We start from the raw sequence: 19,587 nt of genomic DNA on the forward strand, positions 1-19,587 counted from the left end.
ATGACTCATACACTATCACTTAAAACACGTTGTAGACAATTAGGAACACAGGAAAAACAATCAAGAATTCAGGGGTGGAAACACTTGGGAAAATACCAGCTGCAGGTAGACATTTTCCTAGAGCACACTTACGTCCTTGAACTATCCGTTTGTATTTTGGAGTAAGATAAAGACCTGCAGAATCAGACAAATTATTTAAATGCTCATTTTTAAATGAAATAAATACAAATAGTAAATCACTAGAATTCTCTCAGTTGGTTTTTCTGCACTATTCTTTAAACTTACGCATACAATCTCTGATCATTTAAATACACTTCTGTGTTTGCTTATACTCCAGTTTTAGCAATTTGCATACTTTTTTAATTTTATGTGAACATACAAAGGCACAGTACATCGTGTTTCAAACCTCTGACCAATTCAATGTTTTTGTGAGGAGATAATCACAGCAGGATGCAAAATATTGCAAATGTACAAATTGCAATAATGTCTCTTCTTATGTACACAAAGTGCACGTTCCTAATGCTATTTGTTTGTGCTCAATACTCATAGGCAGACATGTCAACATGAACACTGAAGTATGTAAAAATCTATATAGCTAACCGACGAAAAAAGCTCTAATGTGACATTTACATGCTGATTTACAAGCACTTAATCCGCCCAGCAGCCTGCAGCTCTCGCAAAGATCGATTTCTCTCATCAATCTTCTTTAACCGAGTGTCTGGACTGTACGTGGCAGCCCAGTAAAATGAGGGAAGTGGGCATACCACACTGTCTCTGGGTCAGCGTGTCTGTTCGATGCTCCTTGACCTGCAATAAGGAATTGTAGGTCCTCTGACTGCAGAGTACCTTACTGCAAGTAAACGTCCTCTGATGTTTGTCCCCTTTCCTAAGAAATGCCAGGGTCTCGCAAAGCTGATGCAGCTGAAGTCACAGGGTCAGGAACACACACTGTGTGGAAGCTTGGGGCCAATGAAGGGATTCTTTCCAGAATGTTCCGATAAGTTGTTCTAAGCACCAGGTTGATTCACAGCTGATTTGCAGACCTCTTTCCCACAATTTCCTTGAGCTCCTCTGACAGCTCCTCTGAAAACAATGCAGAAGGACATTTCTTTACAGTTTTACCTGTTGCTCACAAAACTGCATTTTTACTTTAAATATTGCATGATTTGTTACTTTCAATGTAGCATATAGTTCAGTGAAACCAACTACAATACAATTTTGTGTTCTGTTGATTTGCACACACTGTCATACACAAAGACTTTAGTTAAACATTTACTCACTGACACTACTTGAAAGTGATTTAAATTGTCAAGGGGCTTTTAATTATTTACCCCTTTTTATTGGAGCAGTTTAGGGTAAGTACCATGCTCAAGGGTACTACAGCAGTAGGTGAGAGTTGAACCTGCACCCTTTGGATCCAAAGGTGACAGCTTCAATCACTACGCTAGCAGCTGCTTCCCACATACTTATCAAACTTTAAATATGCTTAACAAAACAACAATAATAATGAGGAGTAACTCCTGCATACTTAGTCTCGGGTTTCCACCGAGGAAGGTTTTCACAGCAACAGGCTTCGCATCGCTGCTGGAAACCTTGGAACGAGAGGAAAGAGAAGGAGGCATCAAAGCCACCTTCTCAGGCGCTTTCTCCGTTCCTGTAGAGTCAGAGGTGACACATATAAGCACAGTCCCCATGAACGAGTAGCCACTGCTGGGCTGCAAACCAGTAATATAATGTAATGTAAATGGTGATTGTAAATTTCTAGTATGTCTTTCGCTAAATTTCAGCATAAGTGTGTGGCCTGACAATTATTGTGATGACACCTCCATAGGCAGGTCCACAGAATGCATACTGATTTGTACAAGGTTTTAGATACACATTTAGATAGATAGATAGATAGATAGATAGATGGATAGATAGATAGATAGATAGATAGATAGATAGATAGATAGATAGATAGATAGATAGACTGGAAAATGTTACATTCAATGTCAAGCAAAGGAATGGATGAAAGGTCAGTTTTTAACATTGCAGTACAGTAGGCAGGGCTGGTGACTCAGGCTTTGGTTCCTTCCACAGTCTAGAGACATTTGTTTCATGTGGACTGAAGACTGTAAATGGCTAATAGTGTGATGTGTTGGTGTGTGTTACATTCTATCCATCACTGTAGCCAACGCTGTCAGCTAAATACTACTTAATAATGACTGTACCTTGTTTGGGAGAGAAACGTCAGCTAGAAGAATAAACCTAACCTAAAACGCTCCCTTGTCGAGAATATGTTCAAACAGATAATTACCTGGTTTAGGTGGAAGGCTGGGGGGGTGAACATCAGAATTAGGGTGGCAGGATTTTGAAGTCCTCTCTTCCTCATGTTCCCCTGAATCACCAGCACAAACACACTCACATAAATGGTTTGAACTGTAACTAAAATGGACATCACGCTGTCCTGTTCTAATCGATATGTATTGCATTTTTGACATAATTAAGTAATTGTCCGCGAACCGCCACCTTACCGAGGTGGAGGGGTTTGAGTGCCTGAATGATCTCAGGAGCTATGTTGCCTGGGGCTATATGCCCCTGGTAGGGTCCCCCAAGGAAAACAGGTCCTGGGTGACAGACGAGACAAAGCGCGGTTCAAAATCCCCTTATGACTATTAAATCAAGGATCTCGTTCACCCCACCTGGTATGGGGTCACCGGGGCCCCACCCTGGAGCCAGGCTTGGGGGGGGGGCTCGCATGCGAGCGCCTGGGGGCCAGGTCTATGCCCACGGGGCCTGGCCGGGCTTAGCCCGAAGCCAAGACATGGAGCCGCTCTTTGGTGGGCTCACCACCTGCCGGAGAGGACATAAGGGGCCGGTGCGTTGTGATTTGGGCAGTGGTCGGGGCCAAGTGCCCGGTCGACCCAAACTTCGGATGCCAACTCTGGCTTTTGGGACTTGGAATGTCACCTCACTGGCGGGGAAGGAGCCTGAACTAGTGCAGGAGGTTGAGAGATACCGTCTAGATATAGTCGGGCTCACTTCCACTCACAGCATGGGTTCTGGAACCACTCTTCTCGACCAAGGGTGGACTCTCCACTATTCTGGCGTTGTCCAGGGTGAGAGGCGGCGGGCAGGTGTGGGCTTATTAATAGCCCCCCAGTTCAGCTGCCATGTGTTGGAGTCTACCCCGGTGAATGAGAGGGTCGTCTCCCTACGCCTTCGGGTCAGGGAACGGTCTCTCACTGTCGTTTGTGCTTATGCGCCTAGCGGCAGTGCAGAGTACCTGGCCTTTTTGGAGTCCCTGGGGGGCGTGCTGGAAAGCGCTCCCACTGGGGACTCTGTTGTTCTACTGGGGGACTTTAACGCCCACGTGGGCAGCGACAGTGACACCTGGAGGGGCGTGATTGGGAGGAACGGCCTCCCTGATCTGAACCCGAGCGGTGAGTTGTTATTGGATTTCTGTGCTAGTCACGGTTTGTCCATAACAAACACCATGTTCATACATAAGGGTGTCCATCAGTGCACTTGGTACCAGGACACCCTAGGTCGGAGGTCGATGATCGACTTTGTAGTCGTTTCTTCTGACCTTCGGCCATATGTCTTGGACACTCGGGTGAAGAGAGGGGCTGAGCTGTCAACTGATCACCACCTGGTGGTGAGTTGGATTCGATGGCGGGGGAAAAAGCTGGACAGACCTGGCAGGCCCAAACGCATAGTGAGGGTCTGTTGGGAACGTTTGGCGGAGGCCCCTGTCAGAGAGGTCTTCAACTCCCACCTCCGACAGAGCTTCAACCAGGTCCCGAGGGAGACTGGGGACATTGAGTCCAAATGGACTATGTTCCACACCTCCATTGTCGGGGCAGCGGTTCGGAGCTGCGACCATAAAGTCTCCGGCGCCTGTCGCGGCGGCAATCCCCGAAAACGGTGGTGGACACCGGAGGTAAGGGATGCTGTCAAGCTGAAAAAGGAGTTCTATCGGACCTGGCTGGCTCATAGGACTCCTGAAGCAGCTGACGGGTACCGGCGGGCCAGACGGAGCGCGGCTCTGGCAGTCACCGCGGCAAAAACTCGGGCCTGGGAGGAGTTCGGTGAGGCCATGGAGGAAGACTTTCGGTCGGCCTCAAAGAGATTCTGGCAAACCATCCGGCGACTCAGAGGGGGGAAGCAGTGTTCCGCCAACACTGTTTACAGTGGAAGTGGTGCGCTCCTGACCTCAACTGAGGATGTCCTCGGGCGGTGGAAGGAGTACTTTGAGGACCTCCTCAATCCCTCCGACACACCTTCCGTAGAGGAAGCTGAGGCCGGGGACTCGGAGGGGGACTCGTCCATTACCCTGGCTGAAGTTGCTGAGGTAGTCAAAAAACTCCTCGGTGGCAAGGCTCCGGGGGTGGATGAGATCCGCCCCGAGTTTCTCAAGTCTCTGGATGTTGTGGGGCTGTCTTGGCTGACACGCCTTTGCAGCATCGCATGGAGTTCGGGGACGGTGCCTCTGGACTGGCAGACCGGGGTGGTGGTCCCTCTTTTTAAGAAGGGGGACCAGAGATTGTGTTCCAACTATAGGGGGATCACACTCCTTAGCCTCTCTAGGAAAGTCTATGCCGGGGTACTAGAGAGGAGAATCCGACCGATAGTCGAACCTCGGATCCAGGAGGAGCAATGCGGTTTTCGCCCTGGCCGTGGAACACTGGACCAGCTCTATACCCTCACTAGGGTGTTGGAGGGTTCATGGGAGTTTGCCCAACCAGTCCATCTGTGTTTTGTGGACCTGGAGAAGGCATTCGACCATGTCCCTCGTGGCATCCTGTGGGGGGTACTTCGGGATTATGGGGTTCAGGGCTCGTTGCTACGGGCTGTTCGTTCCCTGTATGACCGGAGCAGGACCTTGGTTCGCATTGCCGGCAGTAAGTCAGACCTGTTCCCGGTGCATGTTGGACTCCGCCAGGGCTGCCCTTTGTCACCGATTCTGTTCATTATCTTTATGGACAGAACTTCTAGGCGCAGCCAGGGAACGGAGGGTGTCTGTTTTGGTGGCCGCAGGATCTCGTCTCTGCTTTTTGCGGACGATGTGGTCCTGTTGGCTTCATCGAATCAAGACTTACAGCGTGCACTGGAGAGGTTTGCAGCCGAGTGCGAAGCGGCGGGGATGGGAATCAGCACCTCCAAATCCGAGACCATGGTCCTCAGTCGGAAAAAGGTGGATTGCTCCCTCCGGGTTAGGGGGGAGTTGCTCCCTCAAGTGGAGGAGTTTAAGTACCTCGGGGTCTTGTTCACGAGTGAGGGAAAAATGGAGCAGCAGGTTGACAGACGGATCGGTGCGGCGTCTGCAGTAATGCGGTCATTGTACCGGTCTGTTGTGGTGAAGAAGGAGCTGAGTCGTAAGGCGAAGCTCTCAATTTACCGGTCGATCTACGTTCCTACCCTCACCTATGGTCATGAACTCTGGATCATAACCGAAAGAATGAGATCGCGGATACAAGTGGCGGAAATGAGTTTCCTCTGCAGAGTGGCTAGGCGCACCCTTAGGGAAAGGGTGAGGAGCTCAGTCACCCGGGAGGAGCTTGGAGTAGAGCCGCTGCTCCTCCGCATCGAGAGGAGCCAGTTGAGGTGGCTCGGGCATCTGTTCCGGATGCCTCCTGGATGCCTCCCTGGGGAGGTGTTCCGGGCATGTCCCACTGGGAGGAGGCCTCGGGGCAGACCCAGGACACGTTGGAGAGACTACGTCTCCCAGCTGGCCTGAGAACGTCTTGGGGTTCCCCCAGAGGAGCTGGAGGAGGTTTGCGGGGAGAGGGAAGTCTGGGGGGCTCTGCTTAGACTACTGCCACTGCGACCCGGTCCCGGATAAGCGGAGGAAGATGGATGGATGGATAAGTAATAGTCTAAAAAACCATTCCTCAAGCAAGTATGCATATGTAAATACAAGGTACTGAGGCTCACAGTAAAACACTAATCAAGAATACACTGAAAGAAAGGGGCACCATGGAAGGGTGAATGAGGTGTGATATTCAAATGGAATATACATCTGTGGTATTAAAGTGGCATAAGTAAATGACGGTGATACAAAAAAAAAAAAAATTAGAGCCAAATTGAAAATCCTGTGCCACCTCAAGAAGTGCTGGTCACAGGGTCATTCAGAAAAGACTGAGTGAGGCAGGTGGATACAGGGACAGAGTACTCACAGCTGCTCTGCCCCTCGGAGTGGTTTGTGGCCAAGCAGCTCTGATAGGGTAGCTCCACCTTCTTCACTGAAATACAGTTTGAAAAACAAAATGGGTCACATTGGCTTATGGGTCTGTCTTTGTCAGTAGCATCATTATAAATGACAATGCTAGTTAAAGGCCATGGCTTAAAATAGACACCATCAGTGTACACTGTGCACTGCCACAACTTGTATAACACTGCAACCTGAGTGTTCTTCCGGCATGAAAATGGCCATTTGAAATGTATTAGGCACCGGTTTAACTTAACGACGGTATGAATATAAAGGTGTACCCCTCTATCTGCCCTCCCGGTATCCACACTTTCGCTATAACGCCTCTTAAAAATTAATACCCTTCATCGGTTTCTGCCCCCAGTAGTTAAAGTTACAGCGCATTTTTCTCAAAGTGTCTCCGAAAAAAAATGTAAACATTACAACACATTTTCTTATATTCTTTCACTCTGAGAAAAATACGACAAAACATATTGAAGTGACGGCAACAGGAGCTGTAGCTCTCCCATAATGCAGCACTGCCACCGTGGATGTAAATAGCTGTTGGGCAACCATTGTGGGGAGTTACAGGGATTAGCGAGTCCTGCGTTGGTCTGTTTGAGAGCTTTTGGCTGGGTACTGGACTTCTAGTCAAGCACCTGAGGGATGACTTAAAGGTTGTGAACAACTATTTGATAGTGTACTGTTGCACTTCCTTATTTTGATTACTTTCATTTGTTATTATTTGAAGTGTTTTATATTGTTTTTACAGACATTTGTCAAAGTTAATTGGGTTTTCAGGATAGATTGGGAACCAACTATAATTTTCTCCATAAGGAATAATGGGAAAGGGGCTCCCGCTATCTGTCTTCCTCTTATCCACCCCATTTTCAGGAATGGATTAAGGGCTGATAGTAGGGTATACCTGTATAATTACTATGATGAGAATATATTTTGTGTGTTGTGTTTGTGATCAGACTCAGTTTTTAGCCTAGACTTGATTGTGCTTATTTTATTGTTTTATTTATTTGAAATATATTGTAATCTTTTGAAATCAGTAAATTTTACAGGCATTACTGTACTGCAAAAATAAATACTATACAGTAATACCTCGCCCTACGTCATTAATTGGTTCCAAAGGGCGCGACTTAAGTAAAAAAATGATGGAAAATGAAATAACCCCTAAAAAACTGATTTAGACCCCCTATAAACCCCTAATAAGCATTCCCTTAAGTGTATACACTTCAATTAATGCTAAAGTAAAGAAAAAACAAAAAATAATTCCAAAAAATGGCAAGTAATAAGACAATTTTTTTTTAAGCTTTTAATTGATTTAATAGATTACATTATTTTATTTAATATATTTTAATGTTTATTTTTATTTTATTTTACACTTTTTTATTGTTTTTAAGTAATTTTTAAGTTATTAACAATTTGTATTTTTCCATACATATACGAATTATATTTTTTCCATATACACACACACACATTTTCAGAACCGCGTGTCCCATACGGGGTCGCGGGGAACCGGAGCCTACTCGGTAACACAGGGCGTAAGGCCAGAGGGGGAGGGGACACACCCAGGACGGGACGCCAGTCCGTCGCAAGGCACCCCAAGCGGGACTCGAACCCCAGACCCACCGGAGAGCAGGACTGTGGCCCAACCCACTGCGCCACCGTACCCCTTTTTCCATATATATTTAAGAAAAAACCAACGTAAAATTGAAATTGACGCAACATGAAATGATGTAGGGCGAGGTATTACTGTATTGCAAAATGCTACATAATACAGTATACTGCTATATTTTACATTGATTTGTCCACCTGAAATTTTTCTACCAAGCAAATTAGAGTGTTTTTACAATTATGTAGAATGATTTACCCATTTATACAGCTGGGTGATTTTTTACTTGAGCAATTCAGGGTAAGTACCTTGATCAAAGGTATTAAAGCAGGAGATGGGGTTCACACCTGGGTCCTTTGAGTTCAAGGCAGCAGATCTAAGCACTACACTGCCCCTGTTGGGCTCTTTATAGATTTTTTTTAAAAAAAATTCCTTTTCTAACCTGAATGATAACTAATTTATCTAATGTATAGTTACTGTTAATGTTTTAATTTCACCAGTTTGATTGCGGCCAAACCCCCTTCTTGTAGTGCTCTCCCTTAAGAAAAAAATCCAGGCTCTGTGTGTTCTAAACAACCTGCTTCTTTTCCCACAACAAGTGGCAGATCTCACAGGGTGGCATAACATAATCAGAAGCACTGAAAATGTTCAGGGTGCAACTGACTGATATGTCACACAGGCTTTGATTAATTATTCTTAAGTTAAACACTAATCACCACTGACTGCTTTGAGCAGCAAAATGAGCCTAATAAAGCTGAAGAAACATTTTGAATTTTACAGTTACATGTGCAGACCTACCACTTTTCATAAATAACTTGTAGCCAGCTGTACAATAAAAGCTAAATGTCTTAATTTCTCACATAGAAGCACATATAGCAGGTCCTTGGAATTGAGGTGTTTTAGCTTTTCCAGATATTTCTGATGATTTAGAGGTGGGCCATGGGGATAAAGTGTGCAGAGGCTGACACTTACCTGGCTTAGGTGGGGGTGTGGGAGGCTGGACTCCAGAATTAATGTCTGAGGACTTTGAAGAACTTTCTTCCTGATTTTTCCCTGCACAACCAACACAAAGCCTCAAATATTCATACTTTTTTCCAATAAAAATATGCAGCCAGAATTTCAGATAAAAATAAAAAGACAGTTAATATACTAATCACTCTTTTGCATTTTTATTTTCACATCTTATTTTTGACAGGAGATAAGGTGGATGAGAGGGGCAATGGAGACACACGGTATTTAATCACATGGGATAACTCTGGAGAAGAAGAAAGAGGGTTCAGGTGGGCACTTACTGTTGTAGTTGAGATAGAAGTTTTGGTCTGTGTCCCACTGTGTTTCTGGGCTGGCTGAACGTATTAAAGGGACTGTGGAGACAAAGGCACGCATACCAACTTATTGAGCACTTCTTCTGAACCTAACTCAATAGTTCCGTCAAGCTGAACTCTACGTGTCCCCAAGCTGATCTCAGCGTCGGCCTAAAGGTGAGCATTACATAGTACACAGTGGGGTGAACACAGTGTTCGCACTCATCCAGAACAGATATGGTCTCACATCATGCTTCCTCCCAAGACTAAAGACAATACTTGCTCTGGACTGAAGTTTACATCTCCTTCAAGTTGAACTTAAAATTTTCCCTTGAATAAAATCACAACTAACCACAGACTGCAGATAACTGGTTGCTGGGTTTAGGAGGCAGAACAGGAGCAGGAACTTTAGCACAAGGGCTGTCAGTGGCACATATTAGAGTCGTCTCTCCATTTTCACCATTGGACTGAACAAATGCTAAAGGGCAAATGAGGAAACAACAAAACGAAAAAACGACTTAGCTAGCAGCTTATGATTATACACAAACAGAAAGATACTAAAATTAAAAAAAAAAATTAATTTCAGTACAGATGAAACAAGCCCTTAAGTACACATGCATGTAACAAAATGTGCAATTAGGACAAAAGGGTCTGGTGTATTAATGAGATGAGGTCCTCACTGATGCAATCCTCATATGTTTCCTCAAGGGTGAAGGGTTTTAGGGCTCCAGCCGTCTCCTCTACAATGTAATGGACGACATCATGTAGTGTAGCACAAGAAACCTAAATTGCAGAACAAAAGAGGAGTGGAGTTATTACAGAAAAATTGGGGGCAGATTAGGATTTTTTGAAAACTGGGGAAGCCACACGTCCCCACCTCCCTTGTTATAGCTATGATCAGTCAGCTTATTTTGATCATCATGCACTTGTTGAGCTTGAAAACTAAATATGATGTCAGGCTGTTCGTAAGAGTATTCAGTGTAAAACTCTTTTTTGTGTGAACGCTCAGTTCCCACATCACACGTTATGTAAGATAAATACATAGCTTGACACATTTTGCACATAGAAAGGAAGCAAAACAGAAAAGAGAGGGATTCTTTCACTCATGGCGACGAGAAACAGCGTTGGGGGAGGGAACCGCTGCGGTGTATAGGCAGACAAACAAGTTAAGTGACCCATTATTCCCTTCAGCCTTGACCAAATGTAAACAAAGGAAATTTAAACTTGACTATTGAAAACATGCAGGCAGATAAAATGAAAAACTGGGTGCACTCAAGTCATGTACTCGTTTTATAACATTTTGGAGATAACACCAGTTCACAACAGTTCTCATATCTGGACTGTGACCTTTGCACAAAAATATCAAGTATGATTAAAAAAGGAGGGGAATAGATCAGATATTGAGAAAATGAAAGTACACTGTTGGACTTGAGGCACTGAATGAGTCTGGAGTCATTACACAAATTATGGCATGTTGAGTAGCATATTGTAAAAGCCTTTCCCTGTTTTTATACCGTCTGTGATTCCTAAAGACCAAAGAACACCAAAGAGTAACATCTATGCAAGAAATTATCCAAAGTCAACCAGTGTTGAACTGCTGACTGAATGGACTCTTATGAAACAATACATAGGCATCTGACAATCATCGTTGCCTCCATTTTTGAACAGTCAAGCGTTCTAAAATTAAACTTTTCTATCGCATTTTTCTTCAAGTAGTGATAAATAGGGAATTACTTAACTGCTACAATGATATCAAAGGTCAATGTTGTAAATGTGTATATTGCCTCATTTTGCAAGAGTTTGAAGCATATGCCCCTATAATAACAGTAAACTGTGACAAACAGATGGTATGGGGACACAACCATGAAGAAGTATCTCTTCTCAAAAGTTAGTCAGCATTTTCATAAGATTAAAGTGCAGAAACTTTTGGCTTTTCGTCAGCTTTCATACGTTTTCAAGTTTCTCTGGGATATTGATAAGAATCATTAATGCGCTGAAGTGGGAGACAATGTGAACTCTCCGCAACAATAGCCAGATCAATGTGCGTGTGTGTGTGTGTATGCATAAGCATGTTCAGAGGAACATCTCTACTCACTGGTGTCTTAAGATCAATGGTGAATCCTCCTTCATGTTTCCGAGACACGCGATAGTGTCTAAACACCGGCCTGAAAAGAAAGAAAGGTAGGTTAGTGGAGGGACACTGCAATGAACCAGACCCTGGCAGTGTGGTGACAATACCCACTTTTGGGTGCTTGGACAACAGTAGGTGGACAGGGAATGAAGAAATGTGTGAGACAGAGGGCCAGTCTTACCCGTTGAGGTACTGGTAGGTGGTCATCGCCAGCCAGGAGTCATCACTTCCTGGACGTAGCAGAAGATTCCCGCAGTCTGGGTGTCTCTGTAGGAGGATCATGGCTTCTGTTCGAGACACCTTCCGGTAACATCTGCACATCCCCCACACAAAACAGTCACTAGCCTGGATATGCAGCTTTTCTGTTTCTAAATTGCGCAATCACAATACATCTTAATTTACTCACACCAGACCAAACCAAAACCACTATGTCACAATTCTTAAAAAAATCCACACTAACGTGCAGTAAAACATTCAGGCAGAAACCTAGAAAAAGTGCTCTTAGGCTTGAAAAAACAAATGCTGTCAAATTCTTTACTGCTGAGTTCTTTCAGAGAGTTCAAAGTCGTGTGGCAGATCGTCAAAAACGGATACACCAGGCCCCCAACTTACCAAAACAACTGGGTCTACAATACTGTTTGTACTGCTATGGGTACTGCAGCAGGGAGGCAGTATTTGAACTTGGGTTCTTCAATATCAAATGGCTGTGTCAACCACCATGCTACTCACTACCCCATGATTTGTATCTAAATCCAACAAATACATCACAATCAATGAAAAGTCAATAATACAGATATCTGTTGACTTATTCATGAGCTAGCTTCTGTAAAAACTTCGAGTAAAGATATAATGAATCAAAAATTCACAGTAAGACTATTCCATTTTCATCAGCTGCACAGCTGCTGTGTTACAAAGCCTATTCTGGAAACACCCAGCTAATACGTGTCGGGAAAGCGCTGAAAAACAAAATACATGTACTGGGCCAACTTTATTTAACTCACTTCCACTGTGTTTACAGTTTGTGAATGCTGGAATAAGAAGATAACCAACACTGCATATGTTTATGGAATGAACCGGGCAAGAATCAGCACTGCATAGGAGTATTTCGTAATTTGTATTTTTGCTTTCAGTAATTATAAATGTGTATTCATGTTAATGTAGCTTAAGGCAACAAAACATTGAAATAAGTCTACCAAATATTTTTTGTACAGTTGGAGTCAAAAAGTATAAGTACAACTGCTTTAAAACTAAATTTTTTACAAGGTATTTGTTTAAAAATTTTAAGCAGGGGAATTGCTGCACAAGAGCTGGATTCCCAAGACTGTTTGCTTTCAGTCTTCTGACCAGTTCAAATATTACCCAGGTTGCCCAGGTGTACCCACACTTTTGGTAAGGATCACAGCTATATCCAAAATCTTTATAGAACCTAAGCTGTAAATAAATCAAGATACATTTGTGTCATTATGCTTTTACTGATTGTGACTCAATGACCTTTCAGTTGCAAACAAAAATGAATTACAAACAGATCTCTGATCCCAGTTGTGTCAGTAAGTTGAGGATATTCACGAGATTACTTAGCTGGCGCAACACTTCCCATCTGAACCTGCTATTGTTGCATGATCTGTGAGCCAAAGATGGAGACACTCACGTTGGCATGTCTCCCAACAAGGAGAGGTAAATATTGCTGGCCGGCTCTTGTGCGATGGTGAGGGGTTTGCGCCTCTCTCTCTCCTTCTGAACCACTTCCCTCAGCAAGTGTAGCTGACCTGGGAGCAGATTCAATGAGCTGGGCACTGAGAGCTGAGATAAAGAGATGTGGGTGGATGTTAGTTGCAAGGGCAACACAACATTCACAAGAGCAGGAAGAAATATAATTTTGTTCCCACTGCAATACTTGCTGAGAACTACTTTGATTGACTGACAGCACCACTAACCTCAGCAACAGCATAAATGAAGCCCTTCCAGAGCTCGCGGGCCTCCAGAGTAGGCACCTACAGGTAGAGTTTGACAGAAGTGGAGAGGACATGAGAAAAGACAGGAAGATGGAAGACACAGGACTAGATACCCATCAAAAGGGTAACAAGCAATGCATCAAGGGTCACCTGATGGAGTTACTACAACAGACTGATGTTCTGGGGTATGATGTGCTGCGACACATTGCAGAGTGCTCACTAACAATAGTGAAAAACATTTGGATAGTTTAAAACTTTTTCATAATAGAGTTAAAATAGCTGGTTTAATTCCATGGTAATGTAGAACTAATAGCATTTAGTAGCGGAAGCATGTTTCAGAGGAAATGCACTAGCACCTTGGCATTACATAAAGATATTTCCACAGAGAGATTTTCAGGTATTCTCTTTTAAGCGAGAAAACTATAAAGTGTAATCAGGGCAGCTCTCCATCTTTTGTTCTCCTTTCCTATGTTGTTTGAGACAGGACTTTGAAAACTAATGAAGAAAACTGCTGGGATTGTATTTTGCTGTCAGTGGTCAATCCTGGTGCTGGAGAACTCAGTGTTCGGACAGGGGGCTGGGCTGGGTGTTCTGGTCTTATGGCGGTAAATAATGAATGGTAGTGCCAGGTAGACTCACGATCAGCTTGACCTCCCCATCCTTCAAGCGCAGGTTGAGTCGCCTTGCTTCCAGGTTTCGGTCTCGGTTGTTGTCGTCTGTCAGGGACACGAAGCCACTCAGCTCCAGCTTTTCCACATACTGAACATGGGAGACGCAACAAAAAATGCCATCATTACACCTGTTAGCATGGGAGAGCTCACCAGAACTGAGCACCCCTCTGGCTGCATTGCTTCCTCTACACTCACATTGCTGTCCTTGCTGTTGTTGAAGAAAAACAGAGTGTTCCCACACAGGCACGTCCACAGCCTTTGAGACACCTGGACACATTGAGAGAGTTAAATGCAAAACGAGTCCTGCTCAACAGTACAGGACAGGAATCAGGGGAAGAAAATATTCCAGACAATACAAAGTCATTCCATCAGTGACCAGAAAAGAAATGGCTCTGAAAAAGCAGGACACACTCTTTATCATAAAAGCTGAATGTGCAAGCAAGTGGAATGGGCGCACTTAGAAAGGGAGAGAGTGACCTGAGAGCGAACAAGAAAACTAGTTAGTCGGGTTTGTTACGTTCAATAATTTGTGCCGTCTACGTGAAGTCATACGTAGTTTTCCAGTATCAGCCGAATGTAATCGGCGTCTTCCTCATTGTTGCTTATCATTACCACTGTTTGCTGGACAGCTGCCATGGGCCCAAATATGTTACACAAGTGCCTACCAAAAAAAATACAATTATATTATTGGCCCTTTCACATCTTACATATCTACACACATACGCACACACACAGTGTCAGAAACCGCTTGTTCCAAGCAGGGTCGCGGCGAACCGGAGCCTAACCCGGCAACGCTTGCATTCATTAAATTTGCTTTAATTGCAACATATTTGACTTGTTTAAAACATAATTTCACAGTGAGAAGACAGAAGGCACACTTTACTCTGGTAAAAAAGTTCAAAAACATATTCAAATTTGTGCTGATGGGAACCCAGTGTCGTGCTGACACAAGCCTGCCAGCTGATATGTAAACACAGCACTCTGTACAAAGTTGAATAATGTTGCAAGTTTCAGGCATACTACACATTTTCTGTTTTCTTCTTTGTCTCTAAATCCAACCAATGTACCACAATCAATGAAAAGTCGACAATACAGATACCTATTGACTTATTCACAAGATAGGTTGTGTAAAAATGTCAAATAAAGCAATAAGGTTTTCTTCTTTCCTTCTTCAGATGTAAAAACAGTTCCTTGGGCATGACATCAGCAGAGTTGCTAGACAGTTTCAAAGGAACCATCTCTCGATTACAACAAATTGGGTGCATGATGTTTCCCCCACCATTTGAACACTTCCTTGTGGTGTTGAAAAACTTGGTTAAACATTTTACTGTTTGCAGTAGTTATCCATAAGTTGAGAAAGGACTTGACACATGCACACTAGACCTTTTAACAGCTGCTGGTCTACTAGGTTAAAGCAGACTGCTCTTTAAAATAAGAATATTTTTCTTGTTTGATAGGTTCATAAACTAAGTTATATGCTATATTCACCAATTAATCCTCTTTATATTATCATATAGTCATTAAAAATGAAAGGTAAAACATATTGAGAAAGATGTTCACAAAGTCCCTTTCATTCTTCAAACATTTGATTACAAGTCAATAAGTTAGTTCCTTGACTGATATATCCGTAAACTTCCTTGAGGAGGAATTGCCTGTCTCTGACGAACACACCCAAGTCCGAATTAGATCCGATAAGGGCTTTGACGTGGAAGGGAAATGAAAATGTTGCATTTGGGAATATGACACTAAAACTGAGTATGCTGGTGCTTTTTTCAAGCTTGTGGTTTGTTATATTTTGAAATAATGCAATTGAGAACCCATGCTTCATCCTTAAAACATTTATGTGCATTAAAACCTGAATTAAATAACTACTTTTTTTCATGTTAAAGCAGCGCCGCGATTTACTTTTCTAGTTTATAACACCGTGGTAAATATGACCTGAAAAATACTCCAACTTGGTTCATGCCGTAGCTGGTGAAATTCAAAAAGACACAAGCAACAAACATATAAATATACTGTTTTGCATTAATTTATATTTAGTTTCATTTATGCTGCTTTAACTTTAACTCATGTATATAACCAAGCTGGGCTGCAGCTTCCTCTCTTGAAGTACCACGCCACCAGCCCAGCAGCTGAGTTTGTTCCCGTTAAGCAACCAGAGTTCATACCACACGTTCCTCAAACGCTGTGCGTTCTCCTACGTCACACATACTCGCCTCGTCTGATCTCCTTCTCCATAGACTGGTTCAGTCAGAAGACTTGTAGCTCTAAACAGGGACTTCCAGCCTCCAAGATAAACATGACATTCCAAAAGAGCAGTTGCAAAAAAAAGTGTCGTGTGATGACAAACAGAACTGGCAACTCATCCACATGAATAATTTTAAACAACAAAAATATTTTGCACCGATTTGCTAGAATGCTGAAACTAATACAAGTGAACACTGAGACTGCACGACTCTGGCGAGTCTGCTACTTGAGGTTTCAGTGAACTGTTTCTGAAACAACAAATCTCTCCTGAAACCGTCAGCAAAGCCAATAAACGGCAAACTAACCAAGATGTGTTAGGGCTGCTTTAGTATAAACCGCTGTTTCTGAGTGCGTGCTTACACCATCACTGCAACACAGATCCCATTTTGGCCACAAAAATCTGTTAAGCATTTTGAGAATTTAATTAGAAGAAACCTGTAATAGCCAAAAAAAGAGAAAAAAACGAAAGCAGATGCTGAAAATACCCCACATACTTGTATACCCTACAAATTAATCTTTATGTGCAATTTTTTGTTACCTTTCAAGAAAATGATGATCACAAGCAAAATTATTCTGTTTATTGTATGTGAGAAGAATCAAAGTATGAGTCTTTCATGGATCTCTGAGGCAAATCCAGATGCAGAGTATAACCCTGCACACAAATGTCTGTTTTGAGTCACAGCTGGATCTACAGCAGGCTCAAGATCTTTCTATTCTGCTTCAGATATATATAGCTACCATATCTAAATAATTCTACCAAATGCATTTGTTAACTACTTATTTTCTGCCTTAAGTAATTAAATATCAAATTTTGCAATACTACTATATTTGGGTTTTACAAAGAATTCATCATGGAAAAGTCATACACAGGAATTGAACTGCCTTTCCAAATAGACCATGTTGCGCAGACTGGTTCTGATACAGTATCTGACAGACCTAAAAGATTTATGAAAACAGAACAACCTTCACTGGAACTGAAGAAGGGATTTTATCAACAAGACAGAGGGGAAAAAGCTATTAGCCACATACCCTGCAGCATCTCTACTAGAAAAAGGAAAACTGTATGGTATTTTGATGTAAAAATGACTTGTCATTATACATTTTTCTTCAAGACTGACAAACCAAAAATTATTATCAATAGCTGCTTGATCACATTATTATTCTCTATTTAGCTGACAGCTTAGACCAAGGTGACTGACAACATGACAAACTCATTCACAGAGCAGACATTTTTGCTAGAATATGAGAAATTCAGAGTCAGCTACTAACCATTTCTTTCTTGTTGAGCATTGTTTTCCTATGATGAAACCTGAGGAGGCTAGAGGGCTGTGATACCAACACCCAATGTTGACTGAAAATAATGACTGCCTGCCATGATGGATGAGACGTACCTATGTGAACTGGAACATCAAGTTAATGTTAAAGTTAATCAACTTAGCTACAATGTTAGTACTGGTTGTAAATTTATTTAAAAGTCTTTTTTTAATTCTAGAATGCCCAGGAGGGGTGGGCAGCCACCGGCACTTGGAGGTTTTTTCTGCCTTGACTTTCAGTTAGGAGTTTTTGTTCCTTTCCTCCATGGCCAGTAGGCATACTTACAGCTTTAATAACTGTATGGACACTGTAGAAATTTAATATATAGCCAACTATGTATTTGTCTTATGCCTTTGTTCAGTGCTCAATGTCACTGTGTGAGAATAAAAATAAGAACAAATTGAATCTAACTGTGTTTTATGCACCTACTGGAGCGATGAACATCGGTACATCAAGTTGAAGGTAAACTAGATTTACTTAAGAATCACATCTCTGAAGCTATGTCTCTTTCTCTTAATGTAATGTACAAATTGTATTTTTGCTGAGATGTACGTTGCTTTGGAGAAAAGCGTCTGCTAAATGAATAAATGCAAATGTAAATATAACTGAACTGAATATTAAATAGAATTTTTTTAAAAACATGGGAAACTACAGTGGCCTGTCTGAGCAAAATCCATGCAAACACATTTAGGACATAAAAACTCCACATACAACAACCACAAGTACAGAACCATTCATTCTAACTGAACAAAATTAAGTAATGTGTGCATACTGTATTTAGAACAATCTATATGTACAACAATTAGTAAAATACTAAAATACCATGTATTCCAACAAATTAGTTAATAAAACACAAATTTTTAGAATTTTCTTATTTTTCTTTGTCTTCTTGTCTTTATCTTTGCATTTTTGAAAAAGCAGTACAAATATTGTACAGTAACAAAAATCTGAATTTAATTAATTATGACCACAGGGTTGGTTGCAAAGATTTGTTGGTGTAAAATCTGCAGCCGAAAAATAATTTGGATTTCAAATCGTTATTCTCTTTAACTTTTCTGACTTACTATTTTTAATCACGCAACCATTCCTGAATATAGACGGTCAGGCTGAAAAATATACGTGATGACTGCACAATAAAAAATGTTTTAAAACTCGTGCTACGTACCAAATATGAATTCACATATGATTAGACGTTGGAAATGCAGCGACAATTTGAAGTAGTTAACCTATGGAGTAAAAAAACTTTTTTTGTGCTGTGCCTGAGGGACTGAAATTTTAGTAAAGTGAGATGCGCAGGATCAGGAGCTCAGGCTGTCATAAACACTGTAATTAACACTGTACACTGCGTACCCTGTCATTCGGAGAGCGCTTCTCCAGGTATCCCTCATGGTAGCAGTGCGGCAGCTGGGCTCTCATCCGCCCCCGTCGCTGCTTGGTCTTGGAGGGGGGAGTCGCTGCGGGAGTCGCCATTGGGGGGCCACGTGGTCCAGCAAAGGCGACAGGGACTGTGGGGACCCTCACCACCACCAGGCTCTCCGGCAACACCGTCAAATTGTCTTTGAGGTTCTTTTCTTCGCTCGATATATGCAGCTGAATTGTCTGAAACTGGAACCGCGTAGAGTCAGTCTGCTTACGACAAGGACAAAATTACAGTTTTTGAAAAAATATTCCGTTAGGCGAAAAAGTCACAAAGAAAGTTATATCTCCGCTTATTTGTAGGTCTCGGAGTGCGAGAGAGCGAAAGGCTTGTATTTCCAGTAGTAAGACGACTGTATACTGCGCTGTGACCTTCCTCGGTTTACCTGTCAGTGCGGCAGGTGCGTCCGGGAAACCACGCCCACCGCGGTCTCTGCAATTGGAGCTTCCAGGAAGGAGACGCTCGCGCCTCGCACACCGCTGGCGGTCCCTTAGCCGTGGGTGCGAATTCTGGCGGAAATTCCCCCAGTTCGTGTTTCCAAAAACCGATAACGCTCATTGGTAATTTTCATTTCTTGGTACAGGAAAAACAAGTTACGTTGGTTTCTACAGTCTATGTTTAGTTGGTAATGTTGCAACAGCGGATGTTCACGTAAGATATTTCTTCATGTATTTCTTCAGTTTTTTTGTTTCTTTACACTGTCTTTAAGGTAGCTGGTGAACTCCATAGTCAGAGGGCCACGCAATAACACATTAAAA

The 19,587-nt window shown here is 42.7% G+C and overlaps 1 protein-coding gene across 2 annotated transcripts; it reads right to left on the reverse strand.

Annotated features, from left to right (window-relative positions):
- Window positions 1-66: 66 nt before the first annotated feature.
- Window positions 67-19,552, reverse strand: LOC108919944 (signal-transducing adaptor protein 1-like). 2 transcript variants are annotated; one of them, XM_018728373.2, is made up of 16 exons: window positions 19,215-19,552; window positions 18,763-19,017; window positions 14,047-14,118; window positions 13,820-13,939; window positions 13,163-13,219; window positions 12,877-13,028; window positions 11,410-11,541; window positions 11,193-11,262; window positions 9,778-9,880; window positions 9,450-9,575; window positions 9,086-9,157; window positions 8,766-8,846; window positions 6,159-6,224; window positions 2,297-2,377; window positions 1,529-1,654; window positions 67-1,083 (listed from the first exon to the last, which is right to left on the reverse strand). In XM_018728373.2, exons 2-16 carry the CDS (start codon window positions 18,880-18,882, stop codon window positions 1,025-1,027), a joined length of 1,437 nt encoding a protein of 478 aa, XP_018583889.2. In that variant the 5' UTR covers window positions 18,883-19,017; window positions 19,215-19,552; the 3' UTR covers window positions 67-1,024. The 2 variants fall into 2 exon arrangements, with proteins under 2 accessions (XP_018583889.2, XP_018583888.2); XM_018728372.2 differs by lacking the exon at window positions 19,215-19,552 and having other exon boundaries at window positions 18,763-19,203.
- Window positions 19,553-19,587: the final 35 nt, after the last annotated feature.

This window comes from Scleropages formosus, chromosome 9, assembly GCF_900964775.1.
Source record: "Scleropages formosus chromosome 9, fSclFor1.1, whole genome shotgun sequence".
Taxonomy (NCBI): domain Eukaryota; kingdom Metazoa; phylum Chordata; class Actinopteri; order Osteoglossiformes; family Osteoglossidae; genus Scleropages; species Scleropages formosus.